The following is a 19,193-nucleotide window of genomic DNA, read 5'->3' on the forward strand; positions in this document are numbered from 1 at the left end:
TTCTTGTGTAACAAAATAAAATTATTGTTTGTTTGCCCATCACCTCCTCATGTAAACACATCTAATAGTAATTAGCAGTAGACACAGGAGGAAAAAAACGAGAGATCAAAAAAAGTATTATTGTTACATACAGTCTTGGCCGAAAATGTTGGCCCCGTTAAAATTGTTCCAGAAAAGGAAGTGTTTCTCCCAGAAAATGATTGCAATTACACACATTTTGTCATACACATATTTATTAGCTTTGTGTGTATTGAAAAACCACAATAAAAACAAATTGGACATAATTTCATACAAAACCCCAGTAATTGGCAGGACAAAATTGTTGGCAAACAACTTTGTTTGGGCATGTGATGCTCATTCAAAATAACCTGTGACAAGTAACAGGTGTGGGCAATATGAAAATCACACCTGAAACCAGATAAAAAGGGGAGAAGTTAATTCAACCTTTGCATTGTTTGTCTATGTCTCCCACAAAAAGCCTGGAGAAGAGAAAGAGGAGAAGAAAACTGTCTAAGGACTTGAGAACCAAAATTGTTGAAACATTTAAGACTTTCAAGGTTATAAGTCCATCTCCAGAGATCTTGATGTTCCTTTGTCCACGGTGTGCAACATAATTGAGAAGCTTATGCATAGCACTGTAGCTAATCTCCCTGGACGTGGACAGCAGAGAAAAATTGATGAAAGGTTGCAATGCAGGATAGTCCAGATGGTGGATAAGCCCCAATCAAGCTCCAAAGAAATTCAAGCTGTCCTGCAGGCTCAGGGGGTTTCAGTGTCAGCGCGAACTATCCGCCCACATCACATTTAAATTAAATGCTAGGTCAGAGACCCAGGAGGACCCCACTGCTGACACAGAGGCATAAAAAAGCTAGACTGCAGTTTGCCAAAATATACGTGAATAACCAAAATCCTTCTGGGAAAGCACATTATTTTACTGTTTACTGAAAATGGAATGAGGCCTATAGAGAAAACAACATAGTACCTACAGTCAAATATGGTGGAGGTTCAAAGATGTTTTTGGTGTTGTTTTGCTGCCTCTGGGGGCCTTGACTGTGTGCAAGGCAACATGAAATCTGAAGATTGCCAAAGGGTTTTGTGTGGCAATGTAAACTTGGACGGTAAAACTCAGAACCCGCCAGAGAAATGAACAAAAACTTTCACTCACCAGGCGCCCGACATATACAGTGTGAACGAGGCACGAGTTCCAGATACGTGAACTGGAGAGTAGCTGGGGCCCCGGAAACTATTTAATGTCTTCTAATCCTTTACCGATGGTTTATTATAAGCTGAATAAGGCTTTATTCACACTCGTGTTACGTTTTTCTACACTGGTATCGTAAAATATGTGACATTTTCTCCATTAGTTATGTCACCCCTCCCCCATAGACTGTAACGGGAGAGAATCTGTACACGCTCCACTGTTCTGTATGTAAAATATTATTTTGCTTTGGATGATTATTTTTTTGTACCTAAAACAATAACAAAATAATATATCGTCTCTAAGAAAAGAGTAAAAATAAGCCTAACAGTCAGCAGATCTGGAGGTCACGGCTCAGAGACGCCTCCATTCCCGGATAGACCATTATCCAGCTCGGTAAATATTTGCTCGATCTTTCTTCCCTCTGTCACCTTGTGTTTAAAGTTCTACAAAAACCAACACCATGTGATGTGTGTACACAGTATATGGCGGTGACATCGCAGTATACACAGAGCCTACACATCTGAGCAGAATCTTCCACACATTTAACCCCTTGGAGATGCGGCCAAATTTCAGGTTTAATTTTTTTTTTCTCCGCTTATTCCAAGAACCATAACTTCTTCTAAGTTCACTTTTCCATCGTCATATCCATATTAAGGCTTATAGTGATGGGCTAGTGACTGGCGGATTCGGACTATAAAAGTCTGGATCCACGCGGTTTCAAACGTACCCGAGTGCCGGACCCGGGCCCAGGATTCTCAGGGGACTCCGAATAATGATCCAGCACTCGAGAAATAAAAAAATAAATAGCGGAAAAATATAGAAAATAAGAATGAAGCAAGTGCATTATACTTACCGAGGCTCCGGCGCGGCTGTAACTGCTTCCTCTTCTTCCTGCGGCCGCTCACTCTTCTTCCTGCGGCCGCTCATTATCGCTAATCCATATGCACCGCTTTCTCCACCCACTGGCAGTCCTGGCGTCTGTGATTGGTTGCAGTCAGCAGCACCCCCAGCCTGTGTGACAGCGTCTGCCTGCAACCAGGGCCGTATTTACCATTAGGCACCCGTGGTCCGGTGCCTAGGGCGGCAGATTGTGAGGGGCGGCACCTTCTGGCAGCAAAAAAAAAAAAAAAAAAAAAAATTTTTTTTTTTTTTTTTACATTTTTTTTTTTTGTGGCCGCCGAGCACAGGGAGCTGATTGACCCCGGAACTGCCGGCGCCTGCACTTCCGGGGTCACAGGCGCGCGCCAATCAGCTCCTTCCTCTGTGCTGCGTCCACTGCTGTGTGGACGTCACATGCAGAGCTCACAGCAGGACGCCGCGGAGGACGCCGTGATGGAAGCCGGTGTCAGAAGAGGATACTCACGTGAGCCAGGAAGATGGAGGCGGGCACTGGAGCAGGTAAGTGGATTCATAAGGAGCGTGGGAGTGTCTCTAATGCAGACCAAAGATCTGCGCATGCGGGGGGGGGGAGGCGGCAAAGGCAGATACTGGAGGGAGGCAGAGGCTGAGACTGGGGGGAGGCTGGAGGGAGGCAGAGGCTGAGACTGGGGGGAGGCTGGAGGGAGGCAGAGGCTGAGACTGGGGGGAGGCTGGAGAGAGGCAGAGGCTGAGACTGGAGGGAGGCAGTGGCTGAGACTGGGGGGAGGCTGGAGGGAGGCAGAGGCTGAGACTGGAGAGAGGCAGAGGCTGAGACTGGGGGGAGGCTGGAGGGAGGCAGAGGCTGAGACTGGAGGGAGGCAGAGGCTGAGACTGTGGGGAGGCTGGAGGGAGGCAGAGGCTGAGACTGGGGGAGGCTGGAGGGAGGCAGAGGCAGAGACTGGGGGGGGGCTGGAGGGAGGCAGAGGCAGAGACTGGGGGGAGGCTGGAGGGAGGCAGAGGCTGAGACTGGGGGGGGCTGGAGAGAGGCAGAGGCTGAGACTGGGGGGAGGCTGGAGGGAGGCAGAGGCAGAGACTGGGGGGAGGCTGGAGGGAGGCAGAGTCAGAGACTGGGGGCAGGCTGGAGGGAGGCAGAGGCAGAGACTGGGGGGAGGCTGGAGGGAGGCAGAGGCTGAGACTGGAGGGAGGCTGAGACTGGGGGGAGTCTGGAGGGAGACTGAGGCTGAGACTGGGGGGAGGCTGGAGGGAGACTGAGGCTGAGACTGGGGGGAGGCTGAGGCTGAGACTGGGGGGAGGCTGGAGGGAGGCAGAGACTGGGGGGAGGCTGGAGGGAGGCAGAGACTGGGGGGAGGCTGGAGGGAGGCTGAGGCTGAGACTGGAGGGAGGCAGAGGCTGAGACTGGAGAGAGGCAGAGGCTGAGACTGGGGGGAGGCTGGAGGGAGGCAGAGGCTGAGACTGGAGAGAGGCAGAGGCTGAGACTGGGGGGAGGTTGGAGGGAGGCAGAGGCTGAGACTGGAGGGAGGCAGAGGCTGAGACTGTGGGGAGGCTGGAGGGAGGCAGAGGCTGAGACTGGGGGAGGCTGGAGGGAGGCAGAGGCAGAGACTGGGGGGAGGCTGGAGTGAGGCAGAGGCAGAGACTGGGAAGAGGCTGGAGGGAGGCAGAGGCTGAGACTGGGGGGAGGCTGGAGAGAGGCAGAGGCTGAGACTGGGGGAGGCTGGAGGGAGGCAGAGACTGGGGGGAGGCTGGAGGGAGGCAGAGGCAGAGACTGGGGGGAGGCTGGATGGAGGCAGAGGCAGAGACTGGGGGGAGGCTGGAGGGAGGCAGAGGCAGAGACTGGGGGGAGGCTGGAGGGAGGCAGAGGCAGAGACTGGGGGGAGGCTGGAGGGAGGCAGAGGCTGAGACTGGGGGGAGGTTGGAGGGAGGCAGAGGCTGAGACTGGAGGGAGGCAGAGGCTGAGACTGTGGGGAGGCTGGAGGGAGGCAGAGGCTGAGACTGGGGGAGGCTGGAGGGAGGCAGAGACTGGGGGGGAGGCTGGAGGGAGGCAGAGGCAGAGACTGGGGGGAGGCTGGAGGGAGGCAGAGTCAGAGACTGGGGGCAGGCTGGAGGGAGGCAGAGGCAGAGACTGGGGGGAGGCTGGAGGGAGGCAGAGGCTGAGACTGGAGGGAGGCTGAGACTGGGGGGAGGCTGGAGGGAGACTGAGGCTGAGACTGGGGGGAGGCTGGAGGGAGGCTGAGGCTGAGACTGGAGGGAGGCTGAGGCTGAGACTGGGGGGAGGCTGGAGGGAGGCAGAGACTGGGGGGAGGCTGGAGGGAGGCAGAGGCAGAGACTGGGGGGAGGCTGGAGGGAGGCTGAGGCTGAGACTGGAGGGAGGCTGAGGCTGAGACTTGAGGGAGGCTGAGGCTGAGACTGGAGGGAGGCTGAGGCGGAGACTGGGGCAGGCTGAGGCTGGGGGGAGGCAAAGGCTGAGACTGGGGAAGAGAGGCTGATGCTGAGGGAAGATAGAGGCTGATGCTGGGGGAGAGAGGCTGATGCTGGGGGAGTGGGAGAGAGGGGCTAATGCTAGAGACAGAGGACAAGGGATGAGGGATAGTGCATGACAAAATCGATTGGGTGGGGGGAGTGTAAGGACTCAGAATAAGAGGGGGCAGCATTGGGAGCTCATTGTGAAGAAGGGGCAGCATGTGTGGGATCAGTATGGAGTGGAGCAATGTAGGGGAGTAAATATCAAGAGTGGGGTAGTGTGTGTGGGGGGGGGTCTCAGCATAAGCGTTAGTGTGGTGGTCTTAGCATGAGTGGGGCAACATGAAGGTCTCATTATGGAAAAGAGGAAAGCAGCATTAGGAGCTCATGGAGAGGGACAGCATGCATGGGACATTGTGAGAAGGGGGCAGCATGCATGGGACACTGAGGAGGGGGCAGCATGCATGAGACATTGTGAGAAGGGGGCAGCATGCATGGGACACTGAGGAGGTGGCAGCATGCATGAGACATTGTGAGGAGGGAGCAGCATGCATGGGACATTGTGAGGAAGGAGCAGCATGCATGGGACATTGTGAGGAGGGAGCATCAAGCATGAGACATTGTGCGGAGGGAGCAGCATGCATGGGACATTGTGAGGAGGGAGCAGCATGCATGGGACATTGTGAGGCGGGAGCAGCATACATGAGACATTGTGAGGAGGGGGCAGCATGCATGAGACATTGTGAGGAGGGAGCAGCATTCATGGGACATTGTAAGGAGGGAGCAGCATGCATGGGACATTGTGAGGAGGGGCAGCATGCATGGGACATTGTGAGGAGGGAGCAGCATGCATGGGACATTGTGAAGAGGGGGCAGCATGCATGGGACATTGTGAGGAGAGAGCAGCATTCATGGGACATTGTGAGGAGGGGGCAGCATGCATGGGACATTGTGAGGAGGGGGCAGCATGCATGGGACATTGTGAGAAGGGGGCAGCATGCATAAGACATTGTGAGGAGGGGGCAGCATGCAAGGGACATTGTGAGGAGGGGGCAGCATGCAAGGGACATTGTGAGGAGGGAGCAGCATGCATGGGACATTGTGAGGAGGGGGCAGCATGCATGGGACATTGTGAGGAGGGGGCAGCATGCAAGGGACATTGTGAGGAGGGGGCAGCATTCATGGGACATTGTGAGGAGGGGGCAGCATGCATGGGACATTGTGAGGAGGGGGCAGCAAGCATGGGACATTGTGAGGAGGGAGCAGCATGCATGGGACATTGTGAAGAGGGGGCAGCATGCATGGGACATTGTGAGGAGAGAGCAGCATGCATGGGACATTGTGAGGAGGGGGCAGCATGCATGGGACATTGTGAGGAGGGGGCAGCATGCATGGGACATTGTGAGAAGGGGGCAGCATGCATAAGACATTGTGAGGAGGGGGCAGCATGCAAGGGACATTGTGAGGAGGGGGCAGCATGCAAGGGACATTGTGAGGAGGGAGCAGCATGCATGGGACATTGTGAGGAGGGGGCAGCATGCATGGGACATTGTGAGGAGGGGGCAGCATGCAAGGGACATTGTGAGGAGGGGGCAGCATTCATGGGACATTGTGAGGAGGGAGCATCAAGCATGAGACATTGTGCGGAGGGAGCAGCATGCATGGGACATTGTGAGGAGGGAGCAGCATGCATGGGACATTGTGAGGCGGGAGCAGCATACATGAGACATTGTGAGGAGGGGGCAGCATGCATGAGACATTGTGAGGAGGGAGCAGCATTCATGGGACATTGTGAGGAGGGAGCAGCATGCATGGGACATTGTGAGGAGGGGCAGCATGCATGGGACATTGTGAGGAGGGAGCAGCATGCATGGGACATTGTGAGGAGGGGGCAGCATGCAAGGGACATTGTGAGGAGGGGGCAGCATTCATGGGACATTGTGAGGAGGGGGCAGCATGCATGGGACATTGTGAGGAGGGGGCAGCAAGCATGGGACATTGTGAGGAGGGAGCAGCATGCATGGGACATTGTGAAGAGGGGGCAGCATGCATGGGACATTGTGAGGAGAGAGCAGCATGCATGGGACATTGTGAGGAGGGGGCAGCATGCATGGGACATTGTGAGGAGGGGGCAGCATGCATGGGACATTGTGAGAAGGGGGCAGCATGCATAAGACATTGTGAGGAGGGGGCAGCATGCAAGGGACATTGTGAGGAGGGGGCAGCATGCAAGGGACATTGTGAGGAGGGAGCAGCATGCATGGGACATTGTGAGGAGGGGGCAGCATGCATGGGACATTGTGAGGAGGGGGCAGCATGCAAGGGACATTGTGAGGAGGGGGCAGCATTCATGGGACATTGTGAGGAGGGGGCAGCATTCATGGGACATTGTGAGGAGGGGGCAGCAAGCATGGGACATTGTGAGGAGGGAGCAGCATGCATGGGACATTGTGACGAGGGAGCAGCATGCATGGAACATTGTGACGAGGGGGCAGCATGCATGGGACATTGTGAGGAGGGGGCAGCATGCATGGGACATTGTGAGGAGGGGGCAGCATGCATGGGACATTGTGAGGAGGGGGCAGCATGCATGGGACATTGTCCTCACATCATGCTGCTCCCTCCTCACAATGTACAGATCATATTTCATAATCGAGGAAGGTGTGGTGGATATACAGTAGTTTATAAGGGAGGGCAGTGTGGTGTTTATTAGGGGCAGTGTCACAGTCACAGTATATAAGTGGGGACGGTGTGGTGGGAATATTTTATACTCATGCTATGTTTTGATGTGCCTGTGGTGATTCCCATTGGGGGGGGGGTTTCGTTTCTTATTGATACTTTTTAAAGTGTGCTACAGAGTAGATCTGCCTTAAACAGATGTCGTGTGCGAAAACTCAGTTTTACGTTGTCACTAAGGGGCGCGACCACTTAAAGTGCCTAGGGCAGCACGAAGGCAAAATACAGCCCTGCCTGCAACCAATCACAGACCCTGTCTGTGAGTCACTATCGTGGTATAAAATAAATAAACACTTGGCGTAGGGTCCCCCCTTGTATTGATACCTAGCACAGGTAAAGCATACAGCTACAGGCTACAGCCCCCAGCCGTATGCTTATCTTAGCTGTGTATCAAAATAAGAGGAACCAAATGTAGCTCCTTTTTTTAATTATTATTATAGTATTTATATTATTTAGTATTCATAAATTATTTATCTAAATCATTTGAGAAATCAATTTTGATACCCAGCCATGATAAAGCACGACAGCTGGGGCTAGTATTCTCAAGCTGGGGAGACCCATTCTTATTGGGCCCCCCAGCCTAAAAATAGCAGCCTGAAGTCACCCAAGATTGCCACATCCATTAGATGTGGCAATCCCGAAACTTTACTCTGCTCTTCCCGATTGCCCTGGTGCGGTGGCATTCAGGGTAATAAGGGATTAATAACAGCTCACAGCCCTAGATTAGTAATGGGAGGCATCTATGAGACACCCCCATCACTAATCTGTAAGTGAAAGTAAATAAATACAAACACCGAAAAAATCCTTTATTTGAAATAAAATACAAAAAACACCCCCTTTCACCACTTTACTAACCCCCAAAACACCCAGGTCCGACATAATTCATACAAGGTCCCATGATGATTCCAGCTCTGCTACATCTGAAGACACAAGTGAGCTGCGCGATCAGCGGTGACGTCAGTCAGGTAATTTGCGGTCACAGCTAGAGGGTCCTACGGTGCTATTATTCATTTTTTACTCCAATCTACAGTGTCCCGCAGAGAGAGTCTGCGATTGGTTGCAGTCAGACACAGTCACACAGGGTGCGGGTGCATCTGACTGCAACCAATTACAGACGTGGGGACGGCCCGTGGGCGGGAGAAGCAGTGAATATGGATTAGTGATAATGAATGGCCCCAGAAGTAAAATGAGTGGATGGGAGGCAGTTTCAGTTGCGCCAGACACTCGGTAAGTATGAAGCGCTTCCTCCAATTCCCCTATACCTTCTACGGCCATTTTTACATGCCAGATTCTGGTCCCCATAGACTTATATGGGGACCGGCGTCCGGCCAGATATCTGGGATCAATTCCGGGCCAGAACCGGATTTTTTTTTAATTCGGTTAGATCCGCCGGTCCCGGTTATCTGCGAGTCCACCCATCACTACTTTTGATGGACGACTTGTGGTTTTGAATGACTTTTTGCTTAAGTTCTTTTAAAAAGTTGAGGTTCCAGAAAAAAAAAAAACATAAAAATTGATTTGTTTCCCCAGTTTCTGAGACCTGAAGCATTTTTATTCTACCGTCTTGAACTTTGACCGCTTTTTATTACAATTTTTCCAAGCAGTGTGTCAACTCAAAAACGTCCAATCGTCAAATCTGGCATTTCAATGTTTTTTATGTTTTGTCATTCACTTTATGGGATAAATATATTCATATATTTTATTAGTTTGGAAATAATATCATTAACATGATTATAGCAAATGTGCACAATTTTTTATTTCTCACATTTTGCCATTTACTTTTTGGCAACAAGGGGGGGAGTCAGTGATTTAAACTTTTAGATTTTTCTTTATGGTTTGTTTTTGTTTTTTTTTTCTTTAAATGTATGTTTTTTTAAAAAAATATTTTATGCTTTTGACATTTTTAATTAGTTTCTTAAGGGGATTTTAATCTGTGATCACCTGATGGCCTAGGGAGGCACAGAAGCCGTCAATAGACCCCAGGCTGCAATAACAACTGTCATCAAGGGGTTAAAGGTGCCTTCAATAGCCAAAAGACAATACTAAGGACCAGGGGGCACTCACTGCGAGTGGAAGAAAAGCGACTCCGGCAGCTAAATAGGAAAGGGTTCTTTACAGTTAGAGCGGTCAGACTGTGGCATTCCGACCACAAGAGGTAGTAATGGCCGATATTAGAACAGCTTTATATCAGGGCTGGATGGTTTCCTCAGTACACACAACATAGTCAATTATAGATGGTTTTGTGACAAAATGTAGAATTGGTGGAGGAACGTTGAACTAGACGGACCTAGGGCTTTTTTCAACCTATGTAACTATGTATTAATTGTGTCCTCGCATTAATCATCTGAAGACTGAATATAATTGCCAAGAAAATTTACATACAGCTCAGTTTTTCTGTTACTAAGCGCAAAATACACAGTTTTGCTTTGCACCTCTTTTGAATTACATTATAACAGTCTGGTTACCTGCAGCCACCACAAGGGGGAGCTCACTGCATAGAGAGTTTTCCTCTTTCTTCCTATGTAGTGAGCTCCATCTATTGGCAACAGAGAGTATTTTAACATTTTGGCCATTTTAACCCAGTTGTACCCCCCTTTCTAAGAGCACCTATAATTGTAATCTAATCAAAGGTGCGCTTAAGAAGATTGAGTAAATTAGGTTGAAATTGTCTAAATGATAAAATTCTTCCTGTTCGACCAATCTAAAGCCTCGCGTGACAGTCCAGATTTGGCTGCAGAGTAGAGAACACGTCCTGTACAGCTTGTAATGCACGGCGGTGCAGTGAGAGTATTGATGTATATATTCCCCATATGTGGTAAATGATATACCAGATTAAATGCTCCAACTCCCAACTTCACTCCACCTTCAAAGTGGCAGTGACTTTCTCCCTTCATGTAGTTGGCACATTTCTGCAGAGCATCGAGCTCCCTAAAAGAGCAGAAACAAAAAGAAAATCAATAAGTGATCACTTTATATTTGAGGATTTCAAATATTGTTACTAAAGAATATATCAATATCTTAGGATCATCATGAAGTTTATATCTACATACTTTATATAGACATTTTAGTAACTTTGCATGTACATGATATTTATCTTATATTTATCTTATACTAATCCTGAGTTGCATCCCGTATTATACTCCAGAGCTGCACTCACTATTCTGCTGGAGCAGTCACTGTGTACATACATTACATTACTGATCCTGAGTTACCTCCTGTATTATACTCCAGAGCTGCACTCACTATTCTGCTGGTGCAGTCACTGTGTACATACATTACATTACTGATCCTGAGTTACCTCCTGTATTATACTCCAGAGCTGCACTCAGTATTCTGCTGGTGCAGTCACTGTGTACATACATTACATTACTGATCCTGAACTGATCCGAAGATACATCCTGTATTATACTCCAGAGCTGCACTCACTATTCTGCTGGGGCAGTCACTGTATACATACATTACATTACTGATCCTGAACTGATCCGAAGATACATCCTGTATTATACTCCAGAGCTGCACTCACTATTCTGCTGGGGCAGTCACTGTATACATACATTACATTACTGATCCTGAACTGATCCGAAGATACATCCTGTATTATACTCCAGAGCTGCACTCACTATTCTGCTGGGGCAGTCACTGTATACATACATTACATTACTGATCCTGAGTTACCTTCTGTATTATACTCCAGAGCTGCACTCACTATTCTGCTGGTGCAGTCACTGTGTACACACATTACATTACTGATCCTGAACTGATCCGAAGATACATCCTGTATTACACTCCAGAGCTGCACTCACTATTCTGCTGGTGCAGTCACTGTGTACATACATTACACATTACTGATCCTGTACTGATCCCGAGTTACATCCTGTATTACACTCCAGAGCTGCACTCACTATTCTGCTGGTGCAATCACTGTGTACATACATTACATTACTGATCCTGTACTGATCCTGAGTTACATCCTGTATTATGCTCCAGAGCTGCACTCACTATTCTGCTGGTGCAGTCACTGTGGACATACATTACATTACTAATCCTGTACTGATCCTGAGTTACCTCCTGTATCATGCTCCAGAGCTGCACTCACTATTCTGCTGGTGCAGTCACTGTGTACATACATTACATTACTGATCCTGAACTGATCCGAAGATACATCCTGTATTACACTCCAGAGCTGCACTCACTATTCTGCTGGTGCAGTCACTGTGTACATACATTACACATTACTGATCCTGTACTGATCCCGAGTTACATCCTGTATTACACTCCAGAGCTGCACTCACTATTCTGCTGGTGCAATCACTGTGTACATACATTACATTACTGATCCTGTACTGATCCTGAGTTACATCCTGTATTATGCTCCAGAGCTGCACTCACTATTCTGCTGGTGCAGTCACTGTGGACATACATTACATTACTAATCCTGTACTGATCCTGAGTTACCTCCTGTATCATGCTCCAGAGCTGCACTCACTATTCTGCTGGTGTAGTCACTGTGTACATACATTACATTTCTGATCCTGAACTGATCTGGAGTTACATCCTGTATTATACTCCAGAGCTGCACTCACTATTCTGCTGGTGCAATCACTGTGTACATACCTTACATTACTGATCCTGTACTGATCCTGAGTTACATCCTGTATTATGCTCCAGAGCTGCACTCACTATTCCGCTGGTGCAGTCACTGTGGACATACATTACATTACTGATCCTGTACTGATCCTGAGTTACCTCCTGTATCATGCTCCAGAGCTGCACTCACTATTCTGCCGGTGCAGTCACTGTGTACATACATTACATTACTGATCCTGAACTGATCCGAAGATACATCCTGTATTACACTCCAGAGCTGCACTCACTATTCTGCTGGTGCAGTCACTGTGTACATACATTACACATTACTGATCCTGTACTGATCCCGAGTTACATCCTGTATTACACTCCAGAGCTGCACTCACTATTCTGCTGGTGCAATCACTGTGTACATACATTACATTACTGATCCTGTACTGATCCTGAGTTACATCCTGTATTATGCTCCAGAGCTGCACTCACTATTCTGCTGGTGCAGTCACTGTGGACATACATTACATTACTAATCCTGTACTGATCCTGAGTTACCTCCTGTATCATGCTCCAGAGCTGCACTCACTATTCTGCTGGTGTAGTCACTGTGTACATACATTACATTTCTGATCCTGAACTGATCTGGAGTTACATCCTGTATTATACTCCAGAGCTGCACTCACTATTCTGCTGGTGCAATCACTGTGTACATACCTTACATTACTGATCCTGTACTGATCCTGAGTTACATCCTGTATTATGCTCCAGAGCTGCACTCACTATTCCGCTGGTGCAGTCACTGTGGACATACATTACATTACTGATCCTGTACTGATCCTGAGTTACCTCCTGTATCATGCTCCAGAGCTGCACTCACTATTCTGCCGGTGCAGTCACTGTGTACATACATTACATTACTGATCCTGAACTGATCCGAAGATACATCCTGTATTACACTCCAGAGCTGCACTCACTATTCTGCTGGTGCAGTCACTGTGTACATACATTACACATTACTGATCCTGTACTGATCCCGAGTTACATCCTGTATTACACTCCAGAGCTGCACTCACTATTCTGCTGGTGCAATCACTGTGTACATACATTACATTACTGATCCTGTACTGATCCTGAGTTACATCCTGTATTATGCTCCAGAGCTGCACTCACTATTCTGCTGGTGCAGTCACTGTGGACATACATTACATTACTAATCCTGTACTGATCCTGAGTTACCTCCTGTATCATGCTCCAGAGCTGCACTCACTATTCTGCTGGTGTAGTCACTGTGTACATACATTACATTTCTGATCCTGAACTGATCTGGAGTTACATCCTGTATTATACTCCAGAGCTGCACTCACTATTCTGCTGGTGCAATCACTGTGTACATACCTTACATTACTGATCCTGTACTGATCCTGAGTTACATCCTGTATTATGCTCCAGAGCTGCACTCACTATTCCGCTGGTGCAGTCACTGTGGACATACATTACATTACTGATCCTGTACTGATCCTGAGTTACCTCCTGTATCATGCTCCAGAGCTGCACTCACTATTCTGCCGGTGCAGTCACTGTGTACATACATTACATTACTGATTCTGAGTTACATCCTGTATTATGCTCCAGAGCTGCGCTCACTATTCTGCTGGTACAGTCACTGTGTACATACATTACATTACTGATCCTGAGTTACCTTCTGTATTATACTTCAGAGCTTCACTCACTATTCTTCTGGTGCAGTCACTGTGTACATACATTACTGATCCTGAGTTACCTCCTGTATTATGCTCCAGAGCTGCGCTCACTATTCTGCTGGTGCAGTCACTGTGTACATACATTACTGATCCTGAGTTACATCCTGTATTATGCTCCAGAGCTGCACTCACTATTCTGCTGGTGCAGTCACTGTATACATACATTACATTACTGATGCTGAGTTACCTCCTGTATTATACTCCAGAGCTGCACTCACTATTCTCAGTCAGTGGAAACATAAATGTCATTATGTATCTTACACTGATCCTGAATTCTCACGTTTCATGTGAGCTGCTGCTTCTTCTTCTTGGGTGAAGCTCACGTGAAGCTCGTGTTGGAGTCGTCCTGGTTGTACATTACAGACCCCGATAATTGCAATTTGGTCTGATTTTTCTTTTGACTATATTATGTTCTTTTACGTTTTCTAAACAAAAATGTTTCCAATTGTATTTATTTGCAATTTGTATTATTGAAGCTTTGTGCACTTCAGCGTTCTAGAGCGCTCTATTAATGCACTGCACTAGCGCTTTATATATAATTGCACTTTATAGAAGCGTCGCTCCCGGCAGCCCCGCTGCACAACAGACGCTTTTCTGTGTATCACTTACATATGTTTTTAACATTTAAAAATGTGTTTTCTCTCTATGTATCATAATACAATAAATAGTAATCCTTTTAAATACTGCTGTGCAATAGTCTCCCTTGTCTATTTAATTTTTTTTTTTTATTTTTTATGGCAGCATTGGCTTCTTTACCGTGTGCCCTTTAATGTCATGTACTGTAACACTTCCCCAAAATAATATGGGTTCTTTTATGAATTTTTCCTCCAAAAGATGTGTTGGGGCTTATTTTCAGGGGACGTCTTATTTTTCCATGAACAACAATCTACATTTATTCCAATATGGCCAAGACTAAAGCCTTTGCTCCCGGTCAGCAAGTCTTCCAGCTCAGGATACAAGTGTTGCCGGCCTGATCCGCTCCTCCTCTTCTTCGCACTTCCCTTGTAACCGGCGGACTGAGGTTATTTTACTCTATTCACCATTTACGGACCATTCTGATTTCCAACATCTTCTCTTTGCAGAAAGCAGTAACATTTTTGCCCTGAATTCTTCCCGATTCCTTTCTTGTACTTGACGTACTATCTCTTTCCTTTTGCGCTCGTTGTCTTACAATTCTAGTACAGAGTCTTTCTTGCTCAGCTGTTTACACACGGTACTGTAGTAAATGGTGGATAGACGCTTCACCAAGAAAAGCAGACACCTCCAAAATAACGGCACTAAAAAGACCCCTTGAGACCAAAAACAATGTAGCCGCCTGGACACTATTTAAATTGACTTCATGAATAGGGATGATCGAATACCTCAAATATTCGGCTTCAAGAATATTTTCCGAATTGGTCGCCGTTATTCAACTATTCGTGAATAGTAAGTCTATGAGAAACCCAAATAACAACTATTCAGGCTTCCCATAGACTTACATTGCACATCGAATATTCGGAATATTCGCATATCGGCGACCTATTTGGAAAATATTCGCGAAGCTGAATATTTGAGGTATTCGATCATCCCTATTTATAAACTGTAACTACACTTATTTTTGGAGTAGGGCGTACATTTCGAGCATACTCAAAAATCCTAAATAAATCATGCTAGGGCTTATTTTCAGGGTAGGTCTTATTTTCGGGGAAACAGTAGATGTAAGACATATTACCACTGATATTGATACCTTTGTAGCCGTTTCTTCCAACATCTCCACAAGTTGCGGAGTTGTCGCAGTTGTTCTTGGATTTACTAATACTTTTTACACTGAAGTATGTTTATCTCTAAGAAACAGAATACGTTTCCTGTCTGAATTGTGTGATGGCTGCGCGGTGCGAGGATGTTTCGACTTCCAGATTATCATTTGAACAGATGAACGTGGCACCTTTTGGCCTTTGGCAATTTCCCCCAAGGATGTATCCAACCGCTGGAGTCTCTTCTGACCACTAGCATTTTGCTATAGTGAATTCTAAATGAAATAATCTATCTGGAAATATTTGTTGGAAACTTTGTTTGTGTAAAGTGTAGACATCAGGAAAGGGGAGAAATATGGGTTTTATTGACTTTAACCTGAGTGTATGTAATGTAATGACTTCAGCTGTATATTTCCTATACTGCAAATAAAGGATCAGCCTCCAATTTTCATAAACGATTATAATAGATTTATTCCATAATTATTCAGGATACAAGCAAAGAAGAGAACGCGTTTTCGGCTAATGTTCATGTTTGAAAAATGCTTATTAGACGAAAACGCGTTCTTTTCTTTGCTTATATCCTGAATAATTATGGAATAAGTCTATTATAATTGTTTATGAAACTTGTAGTGCTGATCCTTTATTTGCTGCATGTTGTGGATGCCTTCCCTGGATTCAGGCGCCGTGGATTGTGAACACTGCCTGGATATTTTTATTTCCTATACTGGTTATGTATTATAGGTGAATATACAAAAAAAAACCCAACAAATAAATATTAATATATAATATATATAATAAATAAAACTATATATACATATTTTGTTGTATATAAAGTGATATCTATGTAATTCCGCTATATTGGTAACAGTGATACTCACTTGTATGTCTGATAGCTGTTTCTGACCTTGATGCCGCCTTTGATGAAGCTGACCATGTTTTCATCCTGCCGTAATAAATAGAGGAAATTATTTGACAGTTTTGGTCTGAACTGTAATTGCCTTTACTGTTTATAGTGACGGGATATTTGTCACACTGTACTCTTACCATTCATCTAGTTATACAGCATAGGATTATAATGAATTATATTGAAGTGCTCAGCCCATTCTCGCTCTGGAATCTCTGCTTGAAATTCAACTGGGTGATTCTTCAGAGTCTTCTCTGGGGGCGGGGCATGCTTTTTACCCCTCTTTCCTTAATGCTGCCAATCACAGTCCAGCAGGTGATCAGCCTCAGAGGCTGCACAGCTGTGATTGGCAGCATCTAGGAAACAGGGGTGAAAGCACACGCCCCCAGAGAAGACACGCCCAGCTGAACTACAAACAGAGATTTCACATACTGCGTTCCAGAACAAATGTGAATATCTCTGCAATGGAACGACACAACGCAAAATAGAAAGGAGGGTTAGAATCAGGGAAGTTCAGGGATTACTGCAGGTATTTGACTCGTTTTTTACTACAGGTGTCAGGTCCTAATTAAAGACAAATAACATCAATCACAATATAATAGTAACGTTCAATAAGAAACTGATGAATATTTGCAGAATACAGTGTTAACTCTTTATAAACTTTTCCCAGTTATTCACCAAATACTAAACCCAGTAGCTGACAAGAGTCTCATATTTGTCATGACAGTCCTGTTTCAGATAATGTCCATCCCAAGACAAAAAGGGGGAAAGGTTTATGTTATCTTTGCACCTTTGCTCAAAAGTGGATTGAAGGCGTTTCACTGAGATTTGGGGCGCTCCCGGGTGGAATGGAGGAGGTTTTGAAATGCCCATATTCCCCCAATGCTAGCCCTGGTAAGTATGCATGCCCCCCAGTGGATTTCAGAGTCCTCAGTCAGAATCTAAACTGTGTTTCTACAAGTTTTCCTTGGTACAGACACTTTTCCCAGTAGACAGGGTCTAATAAAGTGAATGGTGCTGCCCTCATCAGCAATGAACGGTGAGGTTGTCTTAGCACAAGCCCAGAGTAAAGGCCCTGTCACACACAGAGATAAATCTGCGGCAGATGTGTGGTTGCTGTGAAATTGTGGACAATCAGTGGCAGGTTTGTGGCTGTGTACAAATGGAACAATATGTCCATGATTTCACTGCAACCACAGATCTGCCAAAGATTTATCTCTGTGTGACGGGGCCTTAAGGCTTGGCTCTACCATACTCCTCTTCTGACCCTGGATGGATGGTTTTTGGTGGCTCTCCAGAGGAAGAAATGTGACCACTGCGAAATGCGTTGGAAAATTTATACCGAGTGTATTGGCTTTTTATGACTCTTCAGCAGCGCAGTGACAGCCACGCCGACTCTCTGGTTCCTTTACATCACTTGATGACTATTGAGTGGATTGTACTTGGCTTTTTCTGGCAGCCCCCTGGACAATGAATAGAGCTGAGACGTGCACGCTCAACCTCTCGCTCTGTTCTTGAAATCAGTGGGGATACCATCAGCAGGACCCCCAGCAATCCGTAACTTAGAAAACGAGAGTCGATCAATTAGTCACACTGTGGATCAGCGCTTGTTGCAGGAAGCTGTTAAAGCATACCTCCAAACTTTTAAAGAACAGAAAGTCGGACATAGCATGTGGCACATTTTGACCACGCCCCTAACCACACCCAAAGCCACACCCATATGTTTTTATGTTTTTTTATACAGTAGATTTACAGGAACAAAAGAATCTGACTTTTTCTTTCACCTACATAGAGATGCAGTAAATATATATATGTATATATATATATATATATATATATATATATACATATATATATCTTGTAGCTGATTGACTTGCTTCTGGCTTCTCTGCCTGCAATACGAGTCATAATTACCAAATCGTCCTGTGTCTCACAGCACGGGCAGTGGCTCAATGGTAGAGCTGCTGCCTGTGGACAAAGAGCTCACAAACTCATAAGTTCGAGTCCCGACTGTGAAATCAGAGCAGATGAGAATTTAACGTATGCACTGAAATGAGTTAATGTATGCACTGCACTGAGGGGAGGAGCCAGGACAAGAGCAGTGATCAGCGGGACTGCGGGAGAGAGCTCTAAAATCGGGACAGTCCTGCTGAATCCGGGACGGTTAAAATACACTTAAGCCATGTTCACATGCAGCCATCACATCGCAGCTTTAAATCACAGAAGCCTTTTGCTGCCACGTTCTTATAACTGTATCCCTACAGAATCAATAAATCTTGCAGGAAAACATCTGTTTCTCAGCACGAGTAATTGATTATGCAGGGAAAAAGTTGGAAGAATGCAGCGGCAAAAAGCTTCTGTGGTTTAAAGCTGCAATGTGACGGCTGCGTGTGAACACGGCTTTACAGTCTGATGACTTTAGAAAGAAATTACGGATATAAAGATTATTATCTGCAATGACTAAAGTAGAACACTGACATGTCAGACCTGCAGGAACGTGAGGGCGGCTCTCAGGAGAAGGCACTCGGCGTAACACACCTCGGCGTGGATCTCCTCTGCAACAGAGAACAATCGGATCAGAATCCCATAGTGGGAACATAAAACCGGAAAATAACTGAGCGCTGAACACTTCCAGACCCATGTTCCTTACTGACCGGGCAGTAGGGTTCTCCAGGTCAGTATGACTATGTAGATACCAAACATATACAGGTTGTTTTTTTTTATTTAAGTAGTAAAAAAAAAATTTGTAAGAAATATTATTTTGCCCGTGTCGCTATTTTACAAGACCCGTAAGATTTTAATTTTCGGGGACATGGGGCCGTGTGAGGCATATTTGCACCCAGTACTGACTGTTTTATAGATGCGATGTTAGATTGCTTCATGAATTTTATTGCAATATTGCGGCTACAAAAAAAAAAAAGTAATTCTGGCATTTTGAATTT

At 46.3% G+C, this 19,193-nt stretch overlaps 1 protein-coding gene across 3 annotated transcripts in view; it reads right to left on the bottom strand.

The window, feature by feature from the left end:
- The window catches only part of TTC39A (tetratricopeptide repeat domain 39A), a 79,018-nt gene that overhangs the window by 25,755 nt on the left and 34,070 nt on the right, over window positions 1–19,193 (bottom strand). For 2 of the 3 annotated variants that reach the window (XM_075320559.1, XM_075320558.1), the window contains exons 5-7: window positions 18,739–18,806; window positions 16,226–16,290; window positions 10,102–10,201 (exon numbers count right to left, since the gene is read on the bottom strand). In XM_075320559.1, the coding sequence (XP_075176674.1) occupies window positions 10,102–10,201; window positions 16,226–16,290; window positions 18,739–18,806 (233 nt within the window). Of the gene's footprint in view, window positions 1–10,101; window positions 10,202–16,225; window positions 16,291–18,729; window positions 18,807–19,193 lie in introns of those variants that run through there. The other variant, XM_075320560.1, reaches the window with a different exon arrangement.

The sequence above is a fragment of the Anomaloglossus baeobatrachus genome, chromosome 8, assembly GCF_048569485.1.
Source record: "Anomaloglossus baeobatrachus isolate aAnoBae1 chromosome 8, aAnoBae1.hap1, whole genome shotgun sequence".
Lineage (NCBI taxonomy): Eukaryota > Metazoa > Chordata > Amphibia > Anura > Aromobatidae > Anomaloglossus > Anomaloglossus baeobatrachus.